General features: G+C 39.0%; 1 protein-coding gene across 4 annotated transcripts in view; it reads right to left on the reverse strand.

Annotated features, from left to right (window-relative positions):
• Positions 1-27,118, reverse strand: part of ARHGEF3 (Rho guanine nucleotide exchange factor 3) — a 93,318-nt gene that overhangs the window by 16,100 nt on the left and 50,100 nt on the right. The window contains exon 1 of one of the 4 annotated variants that reach the window (XM_015875029.1): positions 8,675-8,984. The exons of the other annotated variants lie outside the window; for them this stretch is intronic. Within the exon in view, the coding sequence (XP_015730515.1) occupies positions 8,675-8,770 (96 nt within the window). The 5' untranslated portion in view covers positions 8,771-8,984. Of the gene's footprint in view, positions 1-8,674; positions 8,985-27,118 lie in introns of those variants that run through there. 4 annotated transcript variants of the gene reach the window in all.

Consider the following 27,118-nt stretch of genomic DNA (forward strand, 5'->3'; position numbering starts at 1 on the left):
ACATGAGGTGCTGCATTTTAAAACTGCAATGTGGTAACTTCAGAATGATGCCTTTAGCAAAGGGAGAAGTTTTCTCTCATTGCTCCTGTCTCCATCTAAAAGACACAGATTACAATTCACGAGTCCAGATCTTCGCATACAGCTCCTGAAGCAAGCAAAGCACTCAGCAGCCACAGAGGCATATTATAGCACAAAGTCCTTTGAAGAAATAGGCACTTAAACTAGTTGCAGTTAATGACAGCTACACTGATGTTATCATTTCTTCATAAGCAAAATCAGCATCCAATAATTGGGTACACTGTATCCTGTAAAATGGTAAGCAAATTTGTAAAGCTTTTAGAGAGGGTGAACTTGAGATAAGAAGTTATAGCCCTTCTCATCCTCTTCATCCAAATGAAATTATTCTTTTAGTAGCATATGTAAAGAATAGAGCTCTTCCAAATTTCAAAGGAAGCACCTTCCCATCAGGGTTGAGTTAAATCTATTTGATAATATTGATTACTTTTCTATCACTGTCACTTGACAAGGCCACCCACAGCTTAATTATCATGCTTGGATGGATAGACAGACTTTGCAAAGATTGATTTTCATTTGCCAGCAAACAGAAGGAAAGCAAACCAAAAAGACTAGGCCGGGTTCACCTTGAATTGTTCTCAGAACAGCAGAGCCAATGACCTGGGTACCACACACTGCAGGGCACAGTACAGCAGTCTATGTGCCATATAATAGACCTTCATTTGATTCAGAATCTCATTTCAAAATTCCTACTCTCTGTACTCATGACCAGTGAGCCACTGATTTCCACCCAGTGAGCAGAAAAAGTGAATGTATGAGCCACTAGCATGATTGGTTTTCCACCTGACTCTCTCATCTCTTATCAGCAACTTCAACAACAGCCTACAAAGCAGGGAACTGCTGCTGGGTTTGATAAACAAGGGAAAATATTTCCCTGAGGGCTCGTTACACTTTGTCCCTATCCCATGTGCAGCTCTACTGTGATTGCACTGTGTTGATTTTTCTGATTGTAATTGAAACAAATAAACTTAACCAAAGGAATGCACAGATTTTTAAAGTCAGTGCAGAAAACAAGTGCTACATGGAAACTTGAACAGGAACTTAACATTTTAAAATGTTAGAACTTATTCCTTTTGCCTTCAAAGCTGAACTAACCTTCCATCGGCCCACACACAAACCGGCTGATATTGGCAATGCTTGCTAAAGGCAGCTTAGTAGAGTCAATATCACTGGAGTTCAAGGACATCCAGAAACCAACAGGTTCTTAGATAACTACTGAAAGTAGCTGACTTGGGTTTGCTACCTTTCTTGACATGTTATCAAAGGTATGACAGGCACTTTTTTCTCTTTTAATACACTGCCTGTTTGCAAACCCAGACAAACACGTATCTGAAGTATTAATTCTGTATTTGGGAGCACTCATTACTGCATAGATTTTAATAGAAATTAGTCTCAAGGGAATTAATGCTGTTTAAATGGGAGACTCTATAAACTGAAACAGCACAGCACCCTTTGTTTCAAACATAATTCACAAGTGGTGCCAGCAAACTAAAACAGAACCACTCTGTTTCAGACTTCCTATTACTGGCTGAATTTCCATACTCCTATACTTTAAAGGTTATTAGTTTTTAGTTAACTTTATAAGAGTAAGTCAACATTTGTCATGGCAGGAAGCCCAACATTATTATTTTTATTAGTCTGCTACTAGTTAAATTGGCCTAAGATTAAACAGTTCTAATAAATGCCCCCCAAACATGGAGTTCAATTTAAAAAACACACCACATTCAAATTCTGTCCCACAGGATGTTACCAATATTTAACCTACAGCAGAATTCTAAAATATGCAAACAAAGAAGGTTAAAATAGGAAAAGCAGGCTATGTTACAACAGAGCCTCTTACTGTAGCAAACAACCTAAAAATAAAGCATGCCATGCAACTTTTTGTCCCTTCAGACACAGGTAAAACTAAACTAGAACAATATTCTCAGGAGCTATTGAAGCCTGTACTTTTTAATGCATAAAAGCACAGAAATTTTGCCTTTGCTTCATAGTATCTTAGAAATATTCTGAGGAAATTCTTGAACATTCATGCTCCTAGAGTTGCATGTGATGGTCAAAAGCAACAAAGTAGGCAATACTAAAGCAGTTCCAAACAAAGTTACCATCATGCAACATGGAACTATAACCATCCACACAAAGCCATCTTCAAACTTGGGAGAAACTAATAGAACACCAGCATCACAAAAGGTTTCTAAGCAAGTCAAGTAAATAGAGGCAACCTGACCAGCCAATAAAATCACATGTAACAGCCCTAAAGCTTCCAATGTTCCCTCACGTTCACAAAGCTCCACCACCTGCACTATGATGGGATCAGGAAAAGGTTTACTCCTCCCCTGCCAGTCTCCACAAAAACAGCCAGCAAATAAAGTAAAATCCAGAGACATTCTGCATGGAACCATAAAAGCAAGCTGTGCTTCAAACTGACGTTGAGCAGAGCAGATCAGCAATTCCACATGTGGTGGTTTGATGTTTCCACGCTTAGCTCACTGCAATTATGCTGCACATGGACGTGAAATACATCAGAACTGCAACTTGCTAATGTATCATTAAAAATGAAAAGAAAATAGCATAGACATTTATGAAGATCAAAGAAAATTCATGCCCTGCAATTTATCTCAAAATCTTTGGGCCGCTCTGGCTCCATGCCCATTTCTGAGGTTAGCAATGTGACACAGCCTTCGGGTTACCTTCCTGCACTCCGCTGCACAGGTTAAATGTGGTAATGAGCCCAAAGCAGCCTAGATCTTTCTTTAACTGCACATCCCTGTACTGAGGATATGCAGGTCCAACAAAAGGCAGACTTCAGGCAGCCCTAAGTCCTAGGGCTCAGGTTTCTGCCATGTAGGAGATGTCAGCAGATGATGGACAAATTAGAACATCCTGGAGCTGCAAAAGAATTCTGAGCCACTGTTTCAGTGTTTAAAGCCTAAATCTAGAGATTACATTAGATCCTGAACAGAGGGACAGGAGATGATCCTTACCCTGAAGAATGTGTATCTTTGTCCCCATGACTTCAAGACACCTTTTTCTTTGTTTAGTTTTCTGGCTGCTGGTGTTTGTACAATTCTTACAACTGGAGGTTGAAGATAGAACATTTTCTAACTAAGATATGCAGCAGTACTTAGATAGCTAGTACATCTGTCTCCAGTCCTTCTTTGTGGTTATGAAAAACATTTGTGTTTAGATGAGAAAACTAATCCCAATCATGAAAGTCTTTTCTCTGCACACGTACAAGCCTCAAGGGATACGAGATTACTGCAAGTTAAGGAAGTCATCTTTGAGGGATCTCCTTGTCAAAATACCGAAAGTACATCTTGAACTTCTTGAACAGCTCTTGAACCACTTCTGCTTCTCTCTAACTGTGCTTTTTCTGTCCTTAACCACAAGCAGCATTAACTTTGATGTTGTTCAAGATGCTCAAAAGCTTTCATGGCCCTACTGGGGACATAAAATTTTATCTTAACCAGACTGATCTTTCTGTACATAAACTACACCACTCCAAGCAAATATGGTATTTCACAACTCTTCCCTGGCATCTCCCCCAGTTTAAATAAGTTTGTTAACTACATAAACTTCCTTTTTAAAACATTTAGTGTACAGATTAGCTCATACAGCTGGCTCCCTTGTGATGAAGATTTAATAGAAAGAGTAAAAAATACTGAAATTGAATAATATTATAGACTTAAAATATGCAGATACGTACAAGAGGGTTTGTTACATAGATGGAATTCTGCAGCAGCCCCGGGCGCAGATATCTTGCCTTGTTCATTTTGTTTACCTTCACAAAGTAAAAGATTCTGTTGTCTACAGAGGGAAATACCTCTTAAGATCAAAGAGGATAGGAAGGAAATACAACATGCCAAACACGGTCACTGAAGGACAATGCAGAATGCTATTGAAAAAGGCACACTTTCTGTTTTTCCTAGTATTTTACAGCCCAATTTAGATACATTTATTTTTGTATCTATGTAGATCCATAATAACAAAACATTATTTAGGAACTGTAATTTAACCTTTGTAAAATAGCCTCTGATCTTACAATATTCATGATCAAAATTACCCACAATAATTCACTCTTTTGGTCAACATCAGCATGTTATCTTTTGTGTTGCTACACTCTCAAATCAGAGAGTCAGCTACTAAAAACTAATTATTTGAACAAAGTTAGTAATAGTAGTAAGTAGTAACTATTGTAACAGTCATTTCATGGTAAACAAATATACTCCCTACAATTTGCACTTCTGATGAACATAAAGAAGTCTGTTTCTTGATTCTTCCTGATCATACACTAAGTGGGAATTCCAGCACATAAGGCTAGATTTTCCTTTGTGAATCCTTTAGCCTTACTGTGTTCTCTCTGCTCCCACTCCTGCTACAGCCACTTGATAAAACTTTTTTGTGTAACAGAATGAAACTATATTTTGCAAAGCATCAAGGGTAGACTGTAGAGCACACTCTACATTCATCTTACATTACATACATCTTACATTCACACCATACCCACATTACAGACCTCTTTGGGTTGTATCTGTATTAAGAAATTTTCTCATACTAATGTGTTTAGGAAAAGAAACCACTAGAATCCTTAGCTATTATAACTGTACATTCTTATCATATGCTTGGTACTAATGCTATCCAGTTCTAGAAAATATGTGCAAAAAACAACACTGTAGTGACTCTTGATGAAGCTATTAAAAATAATTAAAAAAATCAAAACACAGAAATCCATTATCTCACTAACTTGGAACCGATGGTTATTTGTGTGTCACACTGTTTACAAGTCTTGACTTCTAACATATTTTTCTTTTGTAGAATCACAGAATCATTAAGGTTGGAAAAGACCCTGAAGGTCATCGAAGTGCAAGCACTGATCCACCCCCACCATGCCCACAATAACATCCCTCATCACACTTCTGGAACACCTCCAGGGACAGTGACTCCACCGCTGCAGCCTGTGCCAGCACATCACCACCCTTTCTGAGAAGAAATTTTTCCTAATACCCAACCTGAACCTCCCCCAGCACAACATCAGGCCATTACTTCTCCAGTAGTGGCATGGATGGTACGTGTGTCATGCAAACTTAAAGGCACTACTAAACAACTCATACTTAACTTCAATTCTGCTAAATTTGGTAGGCAAGAAATACAGTTCAGCTGATTCTAGTCAAAGTTCATTCATAATTAATTAAATCCAATATTCTACCTTTTTTGCCTTTTTGTTCCTGAAGAGTTGTAAAAAGGGATGTAAAACAACTATGAAAGGCTTCCTTTCATCTCAATTATTGTGTCTATATTTGCTCAGCACATCATTTTATTAGTTTTCTCAGAGTACTCAAAAATTACCAGCACATCATTCCCTTAAAACTTAATTAAACTGAATTAGACTCACTGGAGATCTAATTTTGTTTCCAGCAGCATTACAATTTCATCGAGTAGCAGAATGTTACTAGCATGTAGGAAGATACGCTGATGAAAACTGTGAGATAATGTAACAATTACTGCACTATCTGAAGAGCTTTCCATATTGTTTGGATAGTTTACCTTACACAACCTCAAACACTTGGTTGACTAAGTCATACAAGCTCCTAAATATCCATTTCAAATCAGTTCCTGACTATTATAAAAACATATTCATTACAAAAACCAGTGGGTTCCAATCTCACCATAACAAATTCTATTGCTTCAAGGATAAAAGGAAGTCAGATAAGATCACTCATACTAAACTATGCTTTACAGGTACTAAACACTGTGATTAGAAAATTGCACATGCATCTACAGAACATCATCTGTGTCACCTGTATCTGTACCTCACCTCACATCTGTATCACAGAAGACTGTGTTCCTATAGGAAACCATTTGACTTCAATGAATTACCATTACTATCATCCTGGTATCACAGATACTAACTGGGTTGCATCCACGCGTGACAGGCAAAATATCTTTAACTGCATCTCTCTAATTACATTTAGCTAAAATTGAGGCAGCTCTTCTGTACTTACTGGCATTGTGCCCATCCAACACTTGGGCTTCACTGCTGCTTTAAAGGGGCTGATAAGGATGCTTCCTATAGCTGCTGAAACAGCAGACGGTGCATCACAGGAAAGGATGTGGGTTTGATTTTTTTGTTTATTTTTTAATACCTTGAAGCAAGCAAATTTCAGTTTTGTCAGTTCTTTACCTTTTGTCTTACAAAAAAGATGGAAAAACCCAACACCTCTGTACCACTTACATCCAAAATTACATTACAGTATTTTCCTATGAGGTACACAATGATGTACATAAAGGCCTTATTCTGTTTTCTATGTTAACCCATTCCTCAGGCACCACAGCATTTTGCTGCCCTTATTTAGAGAGAAATGTGATAGCAGGCACCAGAGACTTTTCTCCGATTCCAGATTTTCACTGTTCCCTTACATTTCAGACATCTGATTGGTCACTACTTTGCAACTGTGGAACTTCTACAGAATTTATGCTGAAGAAGATAAAGTGTGGCTTAAAGAGCACGATAAGCAGGAAACCTCTGTTCTCTTTTCTGCCACTAACTCATTCTTCAGAAACACCAGTGGTTTCACACCGCTGCTCTACACCCAAAAGTGTAATAGAAAAGAATCAATCTATTGCCAGTAAGCTTCTGCTTGCTACTCAGAGACCTTCAGCTGGAGATGCGACACTGCGACAGTACTGATAAATATGCACATTTTTTGCCAGCCTTAGTTAAAAAATAATGGACTTACATTACACATGAGCTCAAGGGTTTTGCTGAATTTCACAAGAAATATTTAAAAGTCACAAATTCTGACTTAAAACCAAAACACAACAGGCACATAGCAGAAAATACTGACCAAATGTATACACATTAGGTTATTAAATAAATCAACCAGCTTCCCACCTTAATTACCAAAATAGTTTTCAAAAGGTTTTCACTAGCCAGAAATTCACAAATTACATACAGCAAGTCAGCCTTCTGGTGTAGTAACACACAACAGTGTTAGGAGGCACCCAATAGCTTTGTTTTCATTACTGAAGGGTGGAGAAAAAGCTTAACACTTCATTTGGAAAAGATAATTTCCTGCAAAGTGGACAGGAAGAAACAGGTTACGTTCATCTATCCTTGTAATTCCTTCCCTGAAGTGCATTTGTTTTTGCTTCCTTAGGCTGATGAAGACAAAGAGAAGAACGTCTAAAATTTCCTTCCTCAAAAAAAGAAAAAGGCAGAGTCCAACCACTCACAGAAATCAGCCTGAAAGAACAGGTTGGATTTTCTTAGTGGTACAAAATGCAAAATGAAAGGTTATAAATCTAAAACAACTGTTATCAGGCAGTAACTTTGATCGATCGTATCTGTCATGATCCGACTGATCACAACTCCTCATGCTCTAACCCTTCATTGAGATTTTTTCCATGTAATTTGACTACACTCAAGCTTCCCTTCCTAACTGCAATAGAACACTCCAACTCTTCACATTTGACAATTCTATTCATCCACTAAATGAAAAATAAGGAGGGGGTGGGGGAAAGACTCACACACTGAAAGACAAAAACCATATTTCTTAAATAGCAGATAAGAAAACCGGTACCTTAAATGAACTATTCGGTGCTTACCAACCTGAGCTTCACATGAAAGCACACACACTCAAAATCAGGAATCTACTTCCAAAAATACAGTTGACAAAACTTCAGTTTTGTTAATGGCATGAATTAAAATCCTTTATGTGAAAGTACTCTGAAAAGCAACAGTGCAGTCTTATTAGATCCTGCCTTAAACAAGGCCACTTGGCTTATGTTACACTCAACTGCCGGAGGTAATTAAACTTTGATGAGTTGTATTAAATGCGCTCAGTGTAGTAAGTTGTCAAGTTCCTCAGCAACCAAGACTCATGTAAAAACAAGATACTTAAGTGACAAAAACTTTCAGAAAGAAGTTTGCTTTCCTCCAGCACAGCTAGACAGACTCACTAAGGTAACTTCTCTTTCCATAGCAGAGCACAGTGCAGACTAACCTAAAGCACTGAAGCCTTGCATGAATGCTGCTCCTTGAAAGTTTCCACTGTTTGTGAGAATTCTGCAAGCCAGTTGAGCGCTGGTTAATGAGTAAGTTATTTCATGTCACGTTAAAGGATTTCATTTAAGGGAGTAGAAAACCTGCTGATATGGCAGGGTTTGGTTAAGCATGCAAATGGATTCATTTCTTGCTTTATTTCTGATGGGGAAAGGACAAATGAAGTTTTAAGACACTGTTTTCCAGGTTCCTCCACTGTCAAAAAAATATAGCTGGTTCTTGTGTACGTTTCATGACCTATAAGTAACACTCAGTAAAATACATATAAATTAGTTCAAGCAATGTTTCTAAAACAGTCATTTATCAAATAGCCCCTTGAAAGACTAACTTCATTTCCATAAAGTGACAGATGAAAAGATCTAGACCCCTTACTCCTTGTCTTATTCCAACGTTCAACGTCTAGAGAAAGCAGCAAGGAAGCAGGACAAGCCGGGACCACGCACAGCAGCCATTCCCCGAGCTCATCGGTCTCCCCAAAGCAAGACGGAACACGCTGCAAGGCAGAGCAAAGTTGCAGCCGTGCCCCCAGCAGATAAGTACCTCGGTCTCTTTAGCCGGGCTGCTCGCCGCCTCCACATCCAAGGCGCAATTCGCCCTCTTGACCGTAAGGTAAAAAGGGTAATCCTTGGCCACCATTGCGGCGGCTCGAGAAGCGGCTTCGGATGTCACAGCTGATTCTGTCCGAGTCCAAACTGCGAAGACGGGGCCGAGCCGGGCAGGATGAAGCGTCCTGGCCGAAGCTCCAAGCTGGTGACCCGGGACCGGCGAGGAGCGGCAGACAGCGAGCAGGGAGCGGCACACGGACGGCAGACGGGCACGGAAGGCAGCAGGCGGCCGCCCCTCAGCACAGCCCGCCCCGCTGGGTGGGAACGGCCCCGCCGCCTCGGGGAGAGGAGGAGCAGCGAGAGGCCCCCCCCGCGGTGTGCCTTACCGCTTCCTTGTCATGGAGTAAATGCAGTTCTATTATTGACCCCGGCTTTCTTGACAGCTGAATACCTGACAGCACTAACAGCCCTCCCTAGAGCCCCTGCACTCGGGTCTCACAACAGTTTGTATTCCTGTGGATGGCAGCGGCACCCGCGCCCTGCAACTGTGTGCCACCGTGCTGCTCACTCGGCTTCTGCTCTGCATTTTTTTGCTGTTCACCCACATTGTTGCTCCTTCCTGTCTGGCAAGCAGTAGTTTGTTCCGTGTTTTTAAAGTTACGCTGCTATTGTTTAGCCCAAGAGCTCCCGTACCCGCACACCACCTCATTGTAACCAGCTGAGAGTGGAAAACACCTCTGCAGAACATAGTGCACGGGGCTTCTCCGTGCCCGTGGAGCCAGGCACACTGTGTGTGATGCCTTCCTCAGGAAAAAGGTAGTGAAACGTTTGTGAAAAAGAGAGGAAGGGCTGAGGGGCCCCATCTGTAATATGGGATCCATCAAACAAAAAGAATAAATGGAAGACAAGGAAAAGGAAACTGTGACTAGGAAGGTGGCTGGAGAAGGAGGGAAGGATATTTTCAGCCAAAGGGAAGCAGCACAGCTGAGAATAACTTTAAAGTCCAACAGAATTAGCTGTGTTTTTAAAGGTAGGGATACGATGGATCCTGATTTACAAGCATTTATTTTCCCAAATGTTGTTAATCAGACACCTTTAGAAGCTTGTTCAAATGGCAGACTTACATTGATGCTTCCTTTGACTTCAACACCCCAAGCACACAAAGTCTGTCACAGCTTTCCCAGACCTTTTCAGGAGCAACCGCATTAGAGCCTGAGATGGTCAACTGTTAAACAGATCTCTTTATTTTGTAGCAATCTGCTCAGGAAAATAAACAGAAGCCCCAAACAACCCTCAGCATACACCAGTCTCCCAAGCCTCTACTTCCTGGAGAAAAGGCAGAAGAAAAACCAGAAGTTCACCAAATCCAGTCTTGACCACCGCTGGAGAAATGATACTAGGCTATGATCATCGTTTCAGCTCCATTGCTCTTTACTTTTTGTAAGATAGGAAAAGAGTTTTATTTTGGTGAAGATTTCTTGTCTTAGCTATGCATTTCTGAAAACGGCTTTGCAACTCATCTTCAGTGTGATATCCAGGGGATATTCCTCCTGGGAGCACAATCCATCGGACAATTACTCCTTACACTTCAAACGCATCAAAACACCAATACACACAGCTTACTTAAAATGGCCAGAACCTCCTGAGAATGCTGCAGCAGCTGAGCAGCCATTTACACCCCAGAAGTCCTGCTTTCAAATACCACCTGTGTACACTTGTTTATGCATGTGTGTGCTAAAACCATTTTAGAAATCAGCTTCACTTAGATCAGAAAAAAAAAACCCTTCAGGGCATGCCCGCAAACCTTTCTAGGCCTGTCATATGCTTCACAGCATACAGAGCACTTCACACAGGACAGGACTCAGCTGGCTTGGAGGCTGAAATAATGAACATGCCAAAAAAATATGGAAAGAGATGCCATCTTTTTATGATTAACCAGGCCATTGCACTTTCATATAACTAAGAGTTCTTGAGAAACAAGAGAAAAGCCTATTTAAAGATTATTTAAAAATTAAAGTGCTGTTGCTAATAGATTTCACAAAGGATAAAAAACACAATGGCTAAAGAGCAAAAAGAAGAAATCCCAATTCCTTCTTTGCAGTCTTTAAGAAGCCATCATGCTCAACATCAATAAAAGAAACTGAAACATTTAATCTAAACATCTAAGTAAGAGAAAGCACCTTTATCCACAGGCTTTAAGGAGTTCAATGGAACATGAAACCATCAGTCAAAGCTGAACTCAGCCTAAGGAAGAAAGCACACAAATAGATTGTTTACAATTTTGGGTTAGAGATTTTGTTGTCTTGTTTAGGTTTTGTTTTACCATCTTTGCCAACACATTCCAGCTGCCTTTGGGCAGAAATGCAGGATCTGTAATTAAACAGAAATATTTTGAAACGTCTACACCTACATCTGGATTACCTTCTTCCTCCTCATGTGCTCATGTGTAACTGCTTCCCCTCTGAACAGTCAAAATCTGTTTTGACAAGTTGTCAAAATATTAATAATAATAATCAGCTCCATGCAGCAAGTTTCTAGTAAAATATAAGGAGTCTGCTTGGCTATCTCTGCCTTGCTTCCCTCTCCCAATTTAACATGTTTGTTGGCTTTGGTTTTTTCCTTTTCACCTGCAGTTGACTGTGATACATGAACTACAGCCTGGCTTTAATATCCAACCATTCACTCTATTTTTGTTTTGTTTTGTTTTTAATTCCAACTAGCAAAGCTAAAAGGGAAACACAACTAACTGTATTTCTCCTGTGCTCCATATTTGTGGGGGTTTTCATTCATTTTGGATTGTTTAGAAACACGGATTATGCACCTCGACATACATTTCACTAAGAAAGCATCTTTGGGACAAGTTCCCAGTAATAAAAATTTAATTAAGGTTATAATGCTTTGAAAAGTAAAACTTACAACTATCACCTTCAGATCACTATATTCCCAACTGATATATATATATTTTTAATAATATTAAAAACAATTAACAGTTCATTGCTCTGTTTCCAAAGCAGATGAATTTCCATATGAATATTAAGCTGTCCAGTTCTCTCTGTACCATCTGAAATACAATAGCTTGGCTGTCTTCCTTCATTACCCTGCATTTATGGTGGGAGTAAAAGATGTACAGTGTGTTGCATTTCTATACAGTTTTGGCTAGGAGTGCAGAGTACTTGCTATATGAAATATCTCACCAGTTTGAACTCCAGGGACTGTTCTTAGAGTACATGTATCTCATATGGGTACCCACCACTATGTGGCTTCATCTAATAAACAAAACAAAACCCACACCAACAAAAGCCACTACTTCTAAGAGGCACAATTTCAATAAGAACATTCAGCTAAAATCTGCTACTCTAAAACAACCAAGGCAGGTTAGGCAAGCTAATGCTGCATGTGCACACACAGTTCTGCTCTTACTGGGAAACTCCGATGTTCTTCAATGCTCTCCAGCATCTCTTGAGAGTGATCATTAGGAAGCTCTCATTTCAGAAAGGAAACTATGAACACTTCCCACTCCCCTAAAAACAGTTTTGGAAGTGGTTATTTCAACAAAGCAGTATAGATCTGAATCTGCTCAGGAGATGGAATTCAGAAACTGTGATGATGTAGTAGTTAGAAAGCACATTAACTACGAGATAAAGGATATTTATCAGCTTCACAGCTGTTCATGAAAATGCCATTTCTTCATTCCAAATACAGACTGTACACACAGTAGCAAGAGCAGTAATTTACAGGGTAATAAATACTAGAACAAGATCACTTGATTAAACACACTGGTGCTAAAAAATTCCAATAAAAATAGGATTACAGGATAAATGATTACTATTAAAAATCTCCTCTCAAAAACCACAGCTATAATTTTTCCAGGTGGAGTCATAATCCTGCAAAGATCAGTGCAGAACAAAGAAACACAGCTCAGGGGAACATCTGACATTACAAAAGCAAAGCCCAATTTTCTATTCTGCCTGGACTCTCCATTTGAAGATTATCTTTCATATGACCCTTATTTGTGCAGCTTATGGAGTAACAAGGGGAGGAAGAAGTTAAACACTTACATTTCCTCACTGTTATCATGCTCTCTGCTTTGGGATTTGCAGCCAAGAAATCCTCAACTATTTCCCCCAGTCTTTTCAAATAAAATGAAAAATATCAGGAATCTTTGTCTTCCATTGTGGATGATTCCTATTTCAAAGAACCACCTTTATGTCAGAGTGCATTCATGTGGAACTGATGGACAGAGAGACATGATTCTCATACAGATCATCACGAACGCATTACTGTAGAGGCACACATTGCTTATTCAGCAATCTGCAGGCTTTGAAAGTAAAACACACGTATGTTGTTGAAGATTTTTAATGTGAGTGTGGAACAAGTCTGCACTGGAGACAAACGTGTACCTGCCAATTTTTTCTCTTGTTTGTTTTCTGTGGATTTTTTCCCCATCACCTTGTATCTTTTGATTACTACAGACAGTACTGTGCCGTTAAAGGATGCCCTCCAACAATTACCATTTGCACTGAGATGGAAACACCTCCTTAATAAAAACAGAAATTTGCCTTGGGAAGACAGTAAGATGTCATTTTTTTTTAAGCTGCCTCAAATTCATATCTGAATGTTACAGCGTCTGTCTTCTGCAGCTCAAGACTAACAAAGGCCCACTGAGAAAATCAGGAAGGATTCATGCTTCTCCACCCCTCTACCACACCCAGCAATGCAAACTAATTACTAAGCAAGGTGGTCCCTCTGGAGGGAATGCAGAGGGTGTGGTGAGGCTGGATGAGATGACCCTTCATGATTTACACTTGTAACAAAGCACTTGCTTGAGCTTCTCTTCCTATACTTCTCCAGGGAAGAGCAAAAGAGAAGGGGGAGAGCATTGTGCTGATTTATCTCGGTGAATTTTGAAGAGCCACGCAAGGATTGTAGAAGTGACCTTGAACGTAAATGTTCTTTCCTTACATTGAAAGAGGCATTCCACATACAGAGAGGAAATTACTAGGAACCACTTGTATGGTGTTTAAAGGTGTTTAAATGGGATTAAACATAACTAAAATTCTTTTGCTGTAAAATTACAGGCATGGAGGGAGTGGAAATTTCTTGCCCTGCTGACTAGAGAATTAAGTAACAAATATATTCATAGGACACCACTGTTTTTAATAGAAAGTATTTACCAAGACATCACAGTAGTGGCATTTTCTTTGTTTTGATGTAATTATAATAACATTTATATTACATTAATAACTCTATAACACTTAGGAAAAAGAGAATGTTACTGTATTTTGCTGTATGCACACAGGCATATGCTTAGGTATGGACAAGAAGAAAATAAGGAAAGGATTAACTATTAAGAATAACAGGAATTTTCCCCACTCTATCACTGATTTCACACATAACACTGGCCAAAAACTACTTACTTTGTCCCTCCAACTGCAATGTGTAAAGCAAAGTCTGGGGTTTATGTGGTTTATTAGGCCAAATTCTATAATGGGGGAGGGTGGAAGGAAGCAACAGAAGAGCTTTTAGTTATATAGGTCCTTCTTCAGTCAGAAATATAAGCAGCAAACAGACTGTGGCCCTCTAATTTTCCCTGTCATTTTCACTTACTTGTCTGGTAGCACAAACTGTAAACCCTGCTCCACTGTTTATCTCCCCATTTTGACACAAACTCTGCCACATTTACATGTTAGTATGATCCTCCCCATCCCTCAGAAGTTATTTAAGAATAGCCACATTCATAGAAATGTTTCACCTTTTCATGTATTTTGGAGCATGTTTTTGTTTCAGGAAGCACAGTACTCAAGATTCAAAGTCCAAAAGTTTTGATGACAATGGACATTATTCTACAGTATGACTGAGATTAATTTACTAACAATGTACCACTTGTAAAAGAATAACCCTCACTTCCAACAACGATAACCCTCCACTCCAACAAGAAGAAATATTGACTTTTTATTGTGAGGTTTCTTCTGCTGCTTTAGTGAGCTGAATGGGCTATTGTGCCATTGGAAAAATGCTAGAACACACTAAAGTGGAGGGAAAGCACAGAGGTACAAATAAGGACAGGACAGGGAAAACAGCTAATTTTTCTTCTCCAAATAGTGATGCACTGTTAGCTCACCATCAGTTCTTTCATGAAGTCATACTCAAAGAATACTGTCAGCATTGCAGTTTTTGGACAAAAGTTTTGGATGAGAAGCATTATTATTATTGTTATTTAAACAGATCCACCTACTAATTTCCATAACAACCATGTACTGTTTCTCATCTTCTAGTCAGCTACTTTTGCCAATTTAAGTATCTTGATATTAAGAGAACATCTGTGTTTTCTGAATAGAAATTCTGAACACCAGCACTGAGACTGACTTCATGCTCTCCTGAGCACAGTGTACCTTTTCTAGATCGCAGCCAAGGAGGTGCCAGCAGCATTTCTAGACTCAAAGATAGGCAACTTAACAATTGCTGGTACAGTTTACAAGACATGCAAGAGAAATAATAATGATAATCAAACAAAACAGTGAGATGACTACTGAGTGCTTTACAAGCACTAAAAAGCTGTCCACAATCTCAGCTATAATAGAGCAATCTTGAACATGACTTCTTGCATGTTGTAATGCTCAATGACAACCCAGTGCAAAAAGCCTCCATATTTTGTCCTGAATAGTTTTGCAGACCTCATGTTGTTTTACAATTGAAATTATCACAGGGACTTTAAAAAATAAATAAGTAAATAAAAATTAAGTCATCTATTTCTTATCCTTTCCTTGTGAGGGAGCAGCAAAAATATGGTCTAACTTCAAAATGAAGTGTCCTTCCAGAACGTGATAATGCAACAACAAGCGATAAAACCCGCCTACTCCCAAGCATCAAGTGTAGTACAGCTGCATGACCTTACAAACCACTCGCTGCCAGCAACAATGTGACTAATGCTTAAAAGACACTTGAAAAGGCGCATAGGTTCTTCAGACTCCAATAACTCACACCAGGTCGGAACTTCTTTGTTCACACCCCTTGACAAGAATCAGGGCATCAAGAAGCCGTTTTCAGAAATGTTACAAAGTTGTATCTTCCCAAGGGAAAATATGAAGTAATCCATGCTGAACAGAAGTTACTGTAACCAGTTCTGATTAAAACATAACAATAGAAATAAACAGTTTTCCTGATCAACTTGTTATAAATCAGTTATCAACTCATTTTGCAATCTGGCTAAGGATTGAGTGCGTCCTACTTTTATATTACCTCCACTGTCAAATCCACAACCATAATCCACCATAAGGTGCATCATTCACCAACAGATGTGAATTTTAGACAGGTCCCTAACTATCACTGTCAACTTTGTTCCCAAAAGAGCAGGCAGAGTCAACACTTAGAAATTTGGATGTGGAAAGCAAAACTGTTCTGGTAAACCCAGAAAAATAAACGTTGCAATAACCAGAATGCAACATAGTAAGGACTTGAAGGAGAATTTTAGCTTTATAAATAACACAGGTCAGAAACTGATGATGAGATAGAAACAGAATGCAAGCAGATAAACAAAATGCAGGGCAGATAAAAGGACCTCCTTCTCCTCAGTACAATGCTATTTCCATTCAAGAACAAAGCAAATGAAATTTAAGAGACTGGAGCATTAGACAAACTTTCCTATGTGAATTTTGTGTGGTAACATACGTTCAGCAATTGGTGGGTTAAACAACACTTCTTTTGAAGGCTATGTATTAAGAATATCTCATTAATAAACTATACATAAAGTGGAATTCCCAGGAACCTTCTTTTTACTTAAGCTGAATCTTCCATTTTGCACAAAAGCAGCAGTCTAAGACATGTGACCTCAAAATCAGATCATTTAGGAGGAACTTAATAGCTTTCCTGTATGAGTTTCAGCCTACTACAGAATACAACAAGACCATGTAACATCTCTTGCTAGCTTCATTCGCTGTCCTTATCCTGGCTTGAAAGCGCACTAACAAAGAAGTGTTTTTGTGTTTTTGTTACCTTGAAGGACAGTATAAACAAAGTATTTGTTTATATAGGAAAAGGGGGGAAAAAGTGTATTTTGGTTCTGTTACGTATTTTAGACCTGAAAGAGTGGGGCAAACAGCAAAGAGAAAATCCTACTCATGCTGACATCTGAGAAAATAGTCCCAGAACTCCAAGCAGGCCAGAGATCAGCTGGATCAGAAAAGCACCACATTGGTATAATTGAAAGTAATTTGAATAGGATCAAATTATGCTAATTCAGAGATATTAACAGCAGAAGGACGCATCAATGGAAGCTATTTTAATGAGTTAGGAATCAGCTACACTCCTGTTGGGGGGAGGGGGGGGGGGGGGAAGTAAATTTTAAAAAGTGTTCTGTATGATAGGGAAAAATCCCTGTGTAACCACCCAGAAATTCTAATGTAGGATAAAGCAACAATATTCTGTGACGCACAAAACCTGAAAGAGTAAAAGGGAAATAAAAATATACTGGCAAAGTCAGAAAACATGCTTTTCCTGATTGCAAGATACAGGACCTTTATTTATATTTCCAATGATTCTTATCAATTAGAAGCATGATAATCCAGTATCCACATACTTTCTTATTCCAGATATGATAATAATGAAAAGTTTAACAGAGATACTGAACAATCAGGAGAAGAAACAAAAGCAAACAGTGCTGCCATGCCAACATATTGCAGTGAAGTAGTGGAAAAATTGCAAATGCCAATGCTCAGCTACAAGCAATGTCTGGTACAGGTGTTCTCAGTGCGCTCTGTGAACCATGCTTTACTGCCCCATTCCTTCTTAAAATGAGAAGAGTACAGATGGGGCATTCAAAGGAGTTACAATGCAAATCCACAACAAAATACTAGAGGTTAATGTCATAAGAAATCTCCAGCCATTGCACTGCTGACTCAAATCTGAAAGGTCAGCTTCATAAAAGCATAGCTGTACAATAAAGATTGGAATGCACTTCATATCTGGAATAGAAAAGCAGGTATGTTATTACATACTGTTCTCTGGAATTTGATGTGTTTGTTTTTGCACAAACATTTAGAGACTACCTGCCTCTCTTGTTTCTGTTCCTAATTGCTTCCTCTAAACCTGGAATTTGTATTAAAATAAAGGATATCTATCCTCCCCAAACAACTGCCATCTTACCACAGTAAGAACCTATTTTGTTAGATCAGGAAGTTACATTTCTTTTAGTACGTGCTATCTAACAGCAGATGTGCATTTCAATGTGTCGCTGCAGGATATATTAACCACATCACAGGAAGAAGCCAAGCAGCTGAAATAAGAAGCTACAAAGACCTTTTTGAACATGAGCAGCCTCCCTGATCTCTATGAAACTAAATCACCTATCTGATATTACTTGCGCATATGGGAAAGATACAGTAATCAGGCAGCACTTCTAGTCTCATGCCTTCTAACAGTACACTTGTTTCACTACTGCTACCTATTCTACTAAGCCTATTCTTCTTTTCCCCCCACCCCTTCAAAAGAGTTGCACGTTTAAAAATCTACAGCATATATACTGAATACAACTGTGATTCCAATACATCCTAAGATACAGCAGGTTTTAAGGTACACTCAATGATGAGACAGCAGGGAATTTATTTATAGTGATGGGGATGTTTGTGGCTTTCATAATCATTGCCTGCTCTCATTTTTTTTCAGCAACCACAACATTTGAGCTGCAAAATGTTCTCAGTTAGTTAGATTCTCAGATAACAGTATTATTAGTACTGCATGTCCCCGTACCTTTTGGAAGGGGCAATGCAATGAATAGATCACATTTTAGCCTGTTTTTACATTTCTATCCAGGCAATTAGAAAGCAGCTGATAGTAATATTGCCAGCTCTCCAAAATAATGTTAACAGAGATGCCAAACTAATAAATCACACTACCAAGAGGCCTATCTCTGGCAAAAAGAGAAAGCAGAAAGGAGGGATCTTTCCTGATGAATCTTTCCTGATTCCATTTCCGGTGGTTATAGATGGGAAGATTTAGTAAGGATTTTACATTCACAGCTCAGCTGGAAAATGTTACCAAACATTTGCTCTGTCCACAGGCAGCATAACACAATCTCAAAGACAATATTATCTACTATCCATAATCTCAGGGCCACTCTTACAGATATTTTTCCTCTAATTACTGATAGCTGTGCTTCTGAGGTGACCAGCACTAGCAAAGGTAATCAGCTCGTTCACTTGGCAGTGGGGGAAGGGGGTGAGAAGGAAAAAAAGATGAACATCAAGCTTAAGAACCTCCTACATTATTTACCAGTGACTCTGGAGGGGGAAAAAAAATGCTGAGAGTTAAGATTCTGATTGGAGTATTTTGGTAAATATTTGTATCCATACGTGAAACACTTCTGAATGCTTAAGTATTTCTATCATGCTCCATTCAGTTCTGATAGGATGAGGATTATGTTTTGTTTGTGAAACTAGGTGGAAATTTTCAATGGTGGTTTTCAGGAAGCATGCATCTGTTTTTTAAACCTGTTCCTTCCTAAACTTGCTCAAGTTGGCCCCAAAAATATATCAGGAAATAACTGCAGGATGAGGGGGATGGGGGAAGAAACTTTAAAGACACCTTGTCTTAATTAAATCTAAAAGTGTTACTTCTTCCTGTTCAACTGAGTCATGTATGGCTCCAGCGTATCACACCTGATGGGGGCAGGGGATGTGTCAGCACACAAAGGTTCAGTTTTCAGCTGCTGCCTGTAATTGGAAGCCTGGAATTAATTAATGAAGTGGAACCAGCACAAACTTGAATGCAGCACGAAACTGAACGTGGCAAGCAACACAGAAAATAATTGCTGCTTTCTTAACGCTCCCTTACTGCTACAAAACATAGGAAGGTAAATCAGTAGAGCCAAGTGCAAACCCAACCAACAAATGAGCAGTGTCTGTAGCAATCATTTTTATCCTTTGGGGCCTTCAATCAGTCACAGTAAGAACAGTTACCCAACCTAATCAAGACTAGCTTTCAAAGTTTTTAGTCTTTTTGGTCTTGGAACTGTTTTAAATGAACTGCCAAAAGCCAGGTTCATGTGGCTGCTGTACGCAGTCTCAGCTGGAACCTCTCAGTGCACAGCAGCTCAATGCAACCACTAACTCAGCTGGAAAGCCAGAGGCAGGAGCCCTGTCATCCCCATGTACTGACAGGAACACATTTCTGTCACCCTTCTCCCTGAGCTCTTAGTGCTCAGCACAAGCGACCTTTCCACAGGCAAGGCCAGATATTTACCTGTTGTATTTTGGAGAACAATGTTTGGAGAAGTGCAGACTTAAAATATACTTTTTGGAGCATTTTCTTCTCCTTCTGACTGTTCTAAATAGCAGCAGATCCTATAAGAATATTTCTAGCATTCGGGAAACAGCCTCAATTATTTACCCCTCCCACCCCCCCAACACACACACACTCTCCCCTGTTTTTTCTTTCCTCTTTCTTCAATAGATGTCAGAGAATCTCTACTGTACATTTTAGGCTGTTTCTATGGATTTTACTCCCTTCAGAAGGGCCCTCTAGGCCCAGCCATCCAGCCAGCATGGTACCCAGCAAATAGAACATAACTCCAGGCACTTCACAGCTTTCCTCCTGGAGAAAGCCTTGGGAAACACTATCAAAGGCTTTGCTAATGCCCCAGTAAACAACATTCCCATCTTTCCCTGAGCCACCACCTTGTTACAGAAAATTGGGTCAGGCAGGATCAGCATTGGTGAACCACCCAACTGCCACGTGCTGTGTGATGGCACAGAGGGTGATGGGCTCTGTGGTCCCCCTGGCACTGAGGCCAGGCTGACAGGCCTCTGCAGTTCCCCAGATCTTCATTTCAAGTTGTTTAAATAATAATTCTCTTAAGGAAAAAAAGCCATTCAAGTATTTTTTCAGGTGATGCCACTCTAAAAATCACAAGTGCAAGACTGGCTGGCTCAACCTCCTTTCTGTATTAGGAAATAACAGTAAACTGAGAACAATAAATGGTTTCTTCATGAGCTTAATGGTCCCCAAGACCTAGTTTTGCCACACTGGAAATTCCACATAGAAGAGCTGTAACATTTTAGCTCTTCTGACAGACCTTTAACAGTAGAAAGATTGATGTTGTCATTAATGATTTCTTCACACTTCCATTTCCTATTTCTTAACCCAGGGGAAATTTTAACTCACTTTTTTTTAGTTGCTTTTAGCAACTGGGTAGCTATGCAAGTCATAATAAAACATAGCTTAGCTTCATTACCTGTGCAGCTACCGACGGGTACACAGGAACTGCTGCACAAAGGCTCTGCCAACTCTTCTTTTCTCACTTACATAGTGGTTTGCATTTCGGCATGACCTCACACACCAGATTAAAAGCAAAAACTAAACGCTGCTGAATGCACCTATTTTTTTCTTCTTAAACTAAGGTCGCCCAGAGGAAACTGCATGATGAGAGGCTTACCAGCAAATCCACCAGCACTTGTATATTTAAACTTCTGTGGTCTACTTAATGCTAAGAGCTGCTTTTAAAGGTGTCCTCATTCTCATCTCTCACTTGTAGAAGCGTTTTAGCCTACTTAAAACAGCGAGTATCACAGAGAGGAAGCTATTTTGAAGAATACAAGAAGCGACAAATGTGAGCAAAAGATACAACACTGCTTCACTGACAGAGGAAAAATTAAAGTATTTGAACTATTTATGTTTTCAATTAATATAAATAAAAAACACCAAAGGACAGATAATGAGCATAAAACTTGCAGTGTAGCTACGTTATTTGCTAATGAAGAAATCATTGGGAAACAAGGCATCTAATTTTGTCAGAGAGAACATTCCTTACTATTCCCAGAGACAGAAAAAAGAAACGTCTCCCTCCCAGGACAATAGGGGGAATATTATTTTTCCTGAGATGCATCATCTTAGGTAAATGCTGCCAGTTGTGCACCTTATTCCACTTGTGACCAAGGCTGCAGATGGTATCCTACTTAATTGGTCATTTTATTTCTTTTACCACTAGAAAAATTACTCAAACACCATGCCTGAAATAAAAAGCAGTTAAAACCTTGGCTATTATTTAAAGAATATTTTTTAATTCCTACAATTAGTAAAACAATACAGATTAAGTGAAATTACCTGGTATTTGACAGTTACAGCACATGTATAACTTCCACGCATACAGTGGTCTACCCACAAACTCAAATATGAAGGCAGATCTCCAGGTCCATCTTCTCAGCTGGCCATTGACATTTTTGCCTCTCCACTTAATAGATAGTGAGACAGAAGAACTACTTTTACTTTTCTCCCCGGGCTGTTTCATGACAATAAACAATAATAGAAAGGTGGATCTTTGGTCGCCATTTAATCGTTAAGAACAACCAGCAAAGTCACATAAGAATTAACAAGGTTAACAAGCTGAGATCAGTCCTCAGCAAAAATTATCAGTATCTTAAAAAAGAAATCACATTTATTTACAGGACAAAGAGATGCTGACAAGCTGAAGGCTCCTGGTTGTGTGAATACCAGCATTGTAGAGTCAGCAACTTGATGCCACTTTCTGGAAAAGACTTGTAGCAGTTCACTTCTATCTCAGCTATGCTCTATGGTTCTTACCCAACAATTTCTTTATTGCAAATTTTCTTTACCCAACATTTTCTTTAACTGGTTTTAACAAATAATACCACAGCACTTCCTGGCATTGGGTTTAATTGCTTCTTTCACAGCTACACATCTTACACCAAAAAGACTGTCTCAACCACAGCAGGTCCTCTAATTCTGCAAGCAAAGCAAGCTCAATTCCAATCACACAGTAAGTAATACTGTCCATATTAATAACATTTTATGCAGTCCCTTCAATTCAATTAAAGAATTTTCTTAGTATCACTAAAGAAAAGTAACTCCTCCACATCCTTTAACCAATGAAAACAAGCCACGATCATACAAGAAATGTCTCAATCTCAATAGATTCTATAGATCAGATAGATACCAACTCATCTCCTACATCAGTTCTTTGTTCAAATACACAAGACATGTGCAGCAAATTCATTATTTATAAGCTGTTAGCAAGTAAACAGAAAAGAGTATAAAAAAAAACATGTTTTTCCTGGCAAGAGGGTCTAAGCTAGTAACAAAAATGGCTTCAAACATCCAATTACACAAGCTGTCTGAATACAGAGCATGTTTCACACAGCGAACAGGAAGTCATTGTGTTATTCTAAGAAGTCATGGTATCAAAAAAGAAGTCACACGAGGAGCATAATTCACATGTTTCAGAAGTAAGAAACAACAGAATATGAGAACAATAACTCTAACAAAAGTATCACAACACACACAGTAGATAACATCATGCACACAGTTCTCAAAAAAACTCAGCTTTTTCCCAGTTAACCCATCTGCCTCAATAAGAAGAAACTGTGAAACTTTCCTAGAAGAGATACCAAAACCTTCATCCAACTAATTTGTCTTACTCGCAAATACTTTCAGAAGTTAATTGTACTGAGCATTTAATTCATAACTTATTTGTTACAACAAAAATTACTGCATACTTTCAGAGAACGCTTCTGCCTTCACAAAAATCCTGCCCCTCCCCACGTTCCCCATCCACATCCCACCACGAACACATTGCTGACCAGCTTTTAGCACCAAAGGGCAAAAACAGAACAAACAAACAAAAAAAAAAAATGTGCTACAGATAGCGACAGATTTGATACCAATCAATCTGCAAATAATAATCAAGTGATCAAGTGTATGTCTAAACCTCGCAGCTTGTTCTTGCTAATATTTTCACACAATCAGGGCCCCCATTCCTCAAATGAAATTAAATGTTTCTTGAAGAAATTCCATTAACTTCACAGGAAGAAGAAATTTACTGCCAGCTTTTTCCCCCCAGGCTAAAGGGCCTGTATTTGTTTTGTTAATTATTGCACTTCTGGAGGCTGCAATTAAATTAATGTACCTTCAAAGCTCTTCACTAATGTCCACATCAGTGATATTTAAAGTAACAACTCAAAGAATACCAACACTCCATACCAAGGTTAGACATTTAAGCTACAACTATCATACGTTTCCATTTGCATATGTTTGAATTATTCAATTAATTATAATTAAAAACTAACAAAGTGAAGTGAATGAAACCTCCTGAAACAGAACATACTCAAAAAAGGCCCAAAAGAACGTAGCCAGCTTTCACGTTTCACTGAAGAACTAACTTACCACGCAGGAAAAGCAACATTGTGCAACTAAATAGAATTTAAACAGACAAACTCTAATTCTAGTGACATTATAGCTACTCTCTGTAGTTATGAGGGTACCTACCTACAGAACGGAAGTAAATGATTATAAAAGACCTCAACTTTTCAGTAATAGGCAGCCGGTACAGAGTAAACTCAGTGTTCAAAACAGCCCCCTACTGCTTTATTCTACTTAACCAGGTGGATGAACTAAGTCACATATACTGTGTTATAGCTTGAGCCCTACATTTAGTGAAATCAGGTTCCAAATATATCAAAATGATAAATGCACATTTCTTTTAAATACAGCACAGTAAGGTGTAGTGTGGAATTGAAAGTTCATAAATTATAATAGACCTACATGGAAACGCTCAAAAATTCATTAAGCATGCTAAGAAAGAAAGCTGGAGGAATAAGTACTGCCTCCTGAGCAGCAGACTCTGAATATTATTTTCTGAATTACATTTTTAGAAAATCAAATCAGAATTCAATTACATTCTCACAGCGGGTTAAAATTGAGCAGAACCACTAAGCCTACAGAAACAGGTATTTAAATCTATAATGGAATTTACAGTCCCATTCGGAAATCTAACGCTTCAGCATCTCTGCAGATCATGTGCAGACACATGCATCCATTAGTACATAAGCATCTTGAAAAAACTGGAGAGCAATTCTAAACAGTGCCCAGCAATATCTTGGACAGATAACCTGCTGGCAGCTCAGGAAGGAAATCTTTAAGAAGTCTGCAATTCAGTCTCAAATTCTATTGACTGGTCACTAAAAAAAACAGGTTACTGGGATAAATCAGGTGAATCTCCCCTTCAGGAGAGGAGTAAGCTACAAAGTGGTAAACAAATTCTCCAAGAATTAACAAAGTAATTGAAAGTACAGACCTTTATAAACTAGAACTGAATGAAAGACCCTTTGCATGAACCTTGCAGGTTCATATTAAAGTTACTGTATTTACTACTGACATATCATAGGATATCCCAAGTTGAAAGGGACCCACAAGGATCACCAAGTCCAACTCCTGGCTCCACAAAGGACCACCCAAATGCAAATGGTCTTTCAGCTGCAGCAGCAGGCCCATGCCCACTACCCACTGGTGCAGACCTTTCCCTAGTCCTTCCCTGACCCTCTCCTAATTGAAGTCAGACTTCTAAGATCCTAAAATACCACATACATGATAGCTTCACCGCATGTTAAGTCTAAAAGCAACCCAATTATCTCATTCAGGTGCTTGCACGTCAGTGGTGGTAGCTCAACAATCATGAGCACTTTGTGTGTCTACAGGTAAGTACATATATATATGCACAAGGTGAGTGCTTTCATTTCTTTTTTCTTTATCACTGGAGTTAACACACAAACATATTCACATGCTTGTAAACAATCACTTCAATTTTTGTTAAACACTCCTGTAGTATTTCAAAATACTTGCTGAGCTTCTTCTTGCTGGGAGCTTTTCCCCTTCCTTGTGGCTTCCACCATGAAGCTAAGTAAACACGGCTCAGTTTCATAACCATGTGAGTCAGCAGCTGTGAGCAGATATCTTTCAGCTGTCCAGATTACACAACTAGAATAATAATGGAATGGGAGAAGTAATCAATTTTTTTTTTCCTAAGAGATAAGGGAACCTAAGGGCTACCAAATTAATTTGGAAATTTCTGCTATGCAGAGATAATATTCTAAGATTACAAGGACAGTGAAAAATGCCCCCAGAGGAAAATAATGAAATTTCATTAAAAAGCACGTTAAACTTCAACGATAAACACTGAGACTAACCTGATCGTGCCTTCTGACATGATCCTGCACTGAAGTGACCTTTGGGTAATAGTGTGCACTGATATATTCCTTGTTCCAACTGGTAAAAAATTCCTGTCTGAGATCTTCAAATTTGTTTGACATTAGTGTTGATGAAAGGCTTAAAGAGTTGATAAATCATAGAACTGTAGAATAGCTTGGGTTGCAAGGAGCATCAAAGATCATTTAGCTCCAACCCCATGACCCAGGCAGGGTTATCAACTACTGAGTGAGGCACCAGTTCAGGCTGCCCAGGGCCCCATACAGCCTGGCCTTGAGCACCCCCAGGAATGAGGCACCCACAGCTCTCCAGGCAGCTGTGTCAGCACCTTACCACCCTCTCAACAAGAACTTTCACCCTGACATCTAATCTAAATCTCCTCTTTTAGTTAAATCCATCCCCCCCGTCCTATAGAAGAACATAAATACTGGAACAAACATTTCAGTAAACGTTTCAAACCTTTCTTGCATTTCAGGCTGTCTATTTAACCAGAGTCTTTGTTTGATCTATTAATCTTAAAATGATGCTGGCAACATGGACAGTATCATATAAGCATACCAGGGCTGTTGTTAGCAATGGTTTATATAGTTCTGCAGTGACAGACCTAGAATTATAACTGATAAAATGAACAAACATTAAAAACATTATTTGTGGGGGAAGTGCTTTTATTATACCCAATAGATACGGGACTGTAACTTAAGTTAATTACCCAACTCTAGGAGCACTCAGTTGTAACAGAGCATTCAAGACTGGGCAGCGGAGTTGGGAAAGTCATTGAATGCAGAAACACCCAGCAAGGCTGGGGATGAGGAAGGAAATGAGGCTGCTGGGCAGCGGATGAGGAACTGAGGCAGGATCAGGGATTTTCAGTTTTCAGGAAAGTTTTCCTTCCTAACAGCACTAGATGACTAACAGACCTACACAATGCATTGGTTACACAGAGCCTTCCTTTTCTTAAAAAACTGTCTGTATTGTTGATATTATATGTTCAGTATAAAAGACAGCTATCAGTGATATATAAAATTAAACTTCAAAAAAGATCCTATATTTTATAATTTAGCTTAGATTCATTACTGTGGAAGTAACACCAGTTTTAATTTTGATCTCTAAGCAAACCAACCACCAAACTAGAGCATCTCAGGTTTGTTATGAAAATGTACGAAAACACAACTTCACCTCTGCAAATCTGCATCAAGTCAATCAGTGCACACCCAATGTACGGTGATGGCCAACTCTGCAGCTGCCAGCAATATCTGCCTAATCTCTGCTCACAAATGTTCCTGATTTTACCATGTTGAAAATAATCATACATCAAGTCTGGTCCTGTAGCCTGCAAGCAATTTACATTGAATTCAAACTTCAATTGCCTGTTTTCATTGCAGAGGGATATCATAAAAGGAAACAGCACCATTCAAGAAAACAACAATCAATTTGACAAATTAGTACACTG

The sequence above is a fragment of the Coturnix japonica genome, chromosome 12 (genome assembly GCF_001577835.2).
Source record: "Coturnix japonica isolate 7356 chromosome 12, Coturnix japonica 2.1, whole genome shotgun sequence".
NCBI lineage: Eukaryota > Metazoa > Chordata > Aves > Galliformes > Phasianidae > Coturnix > Coturnix japonica.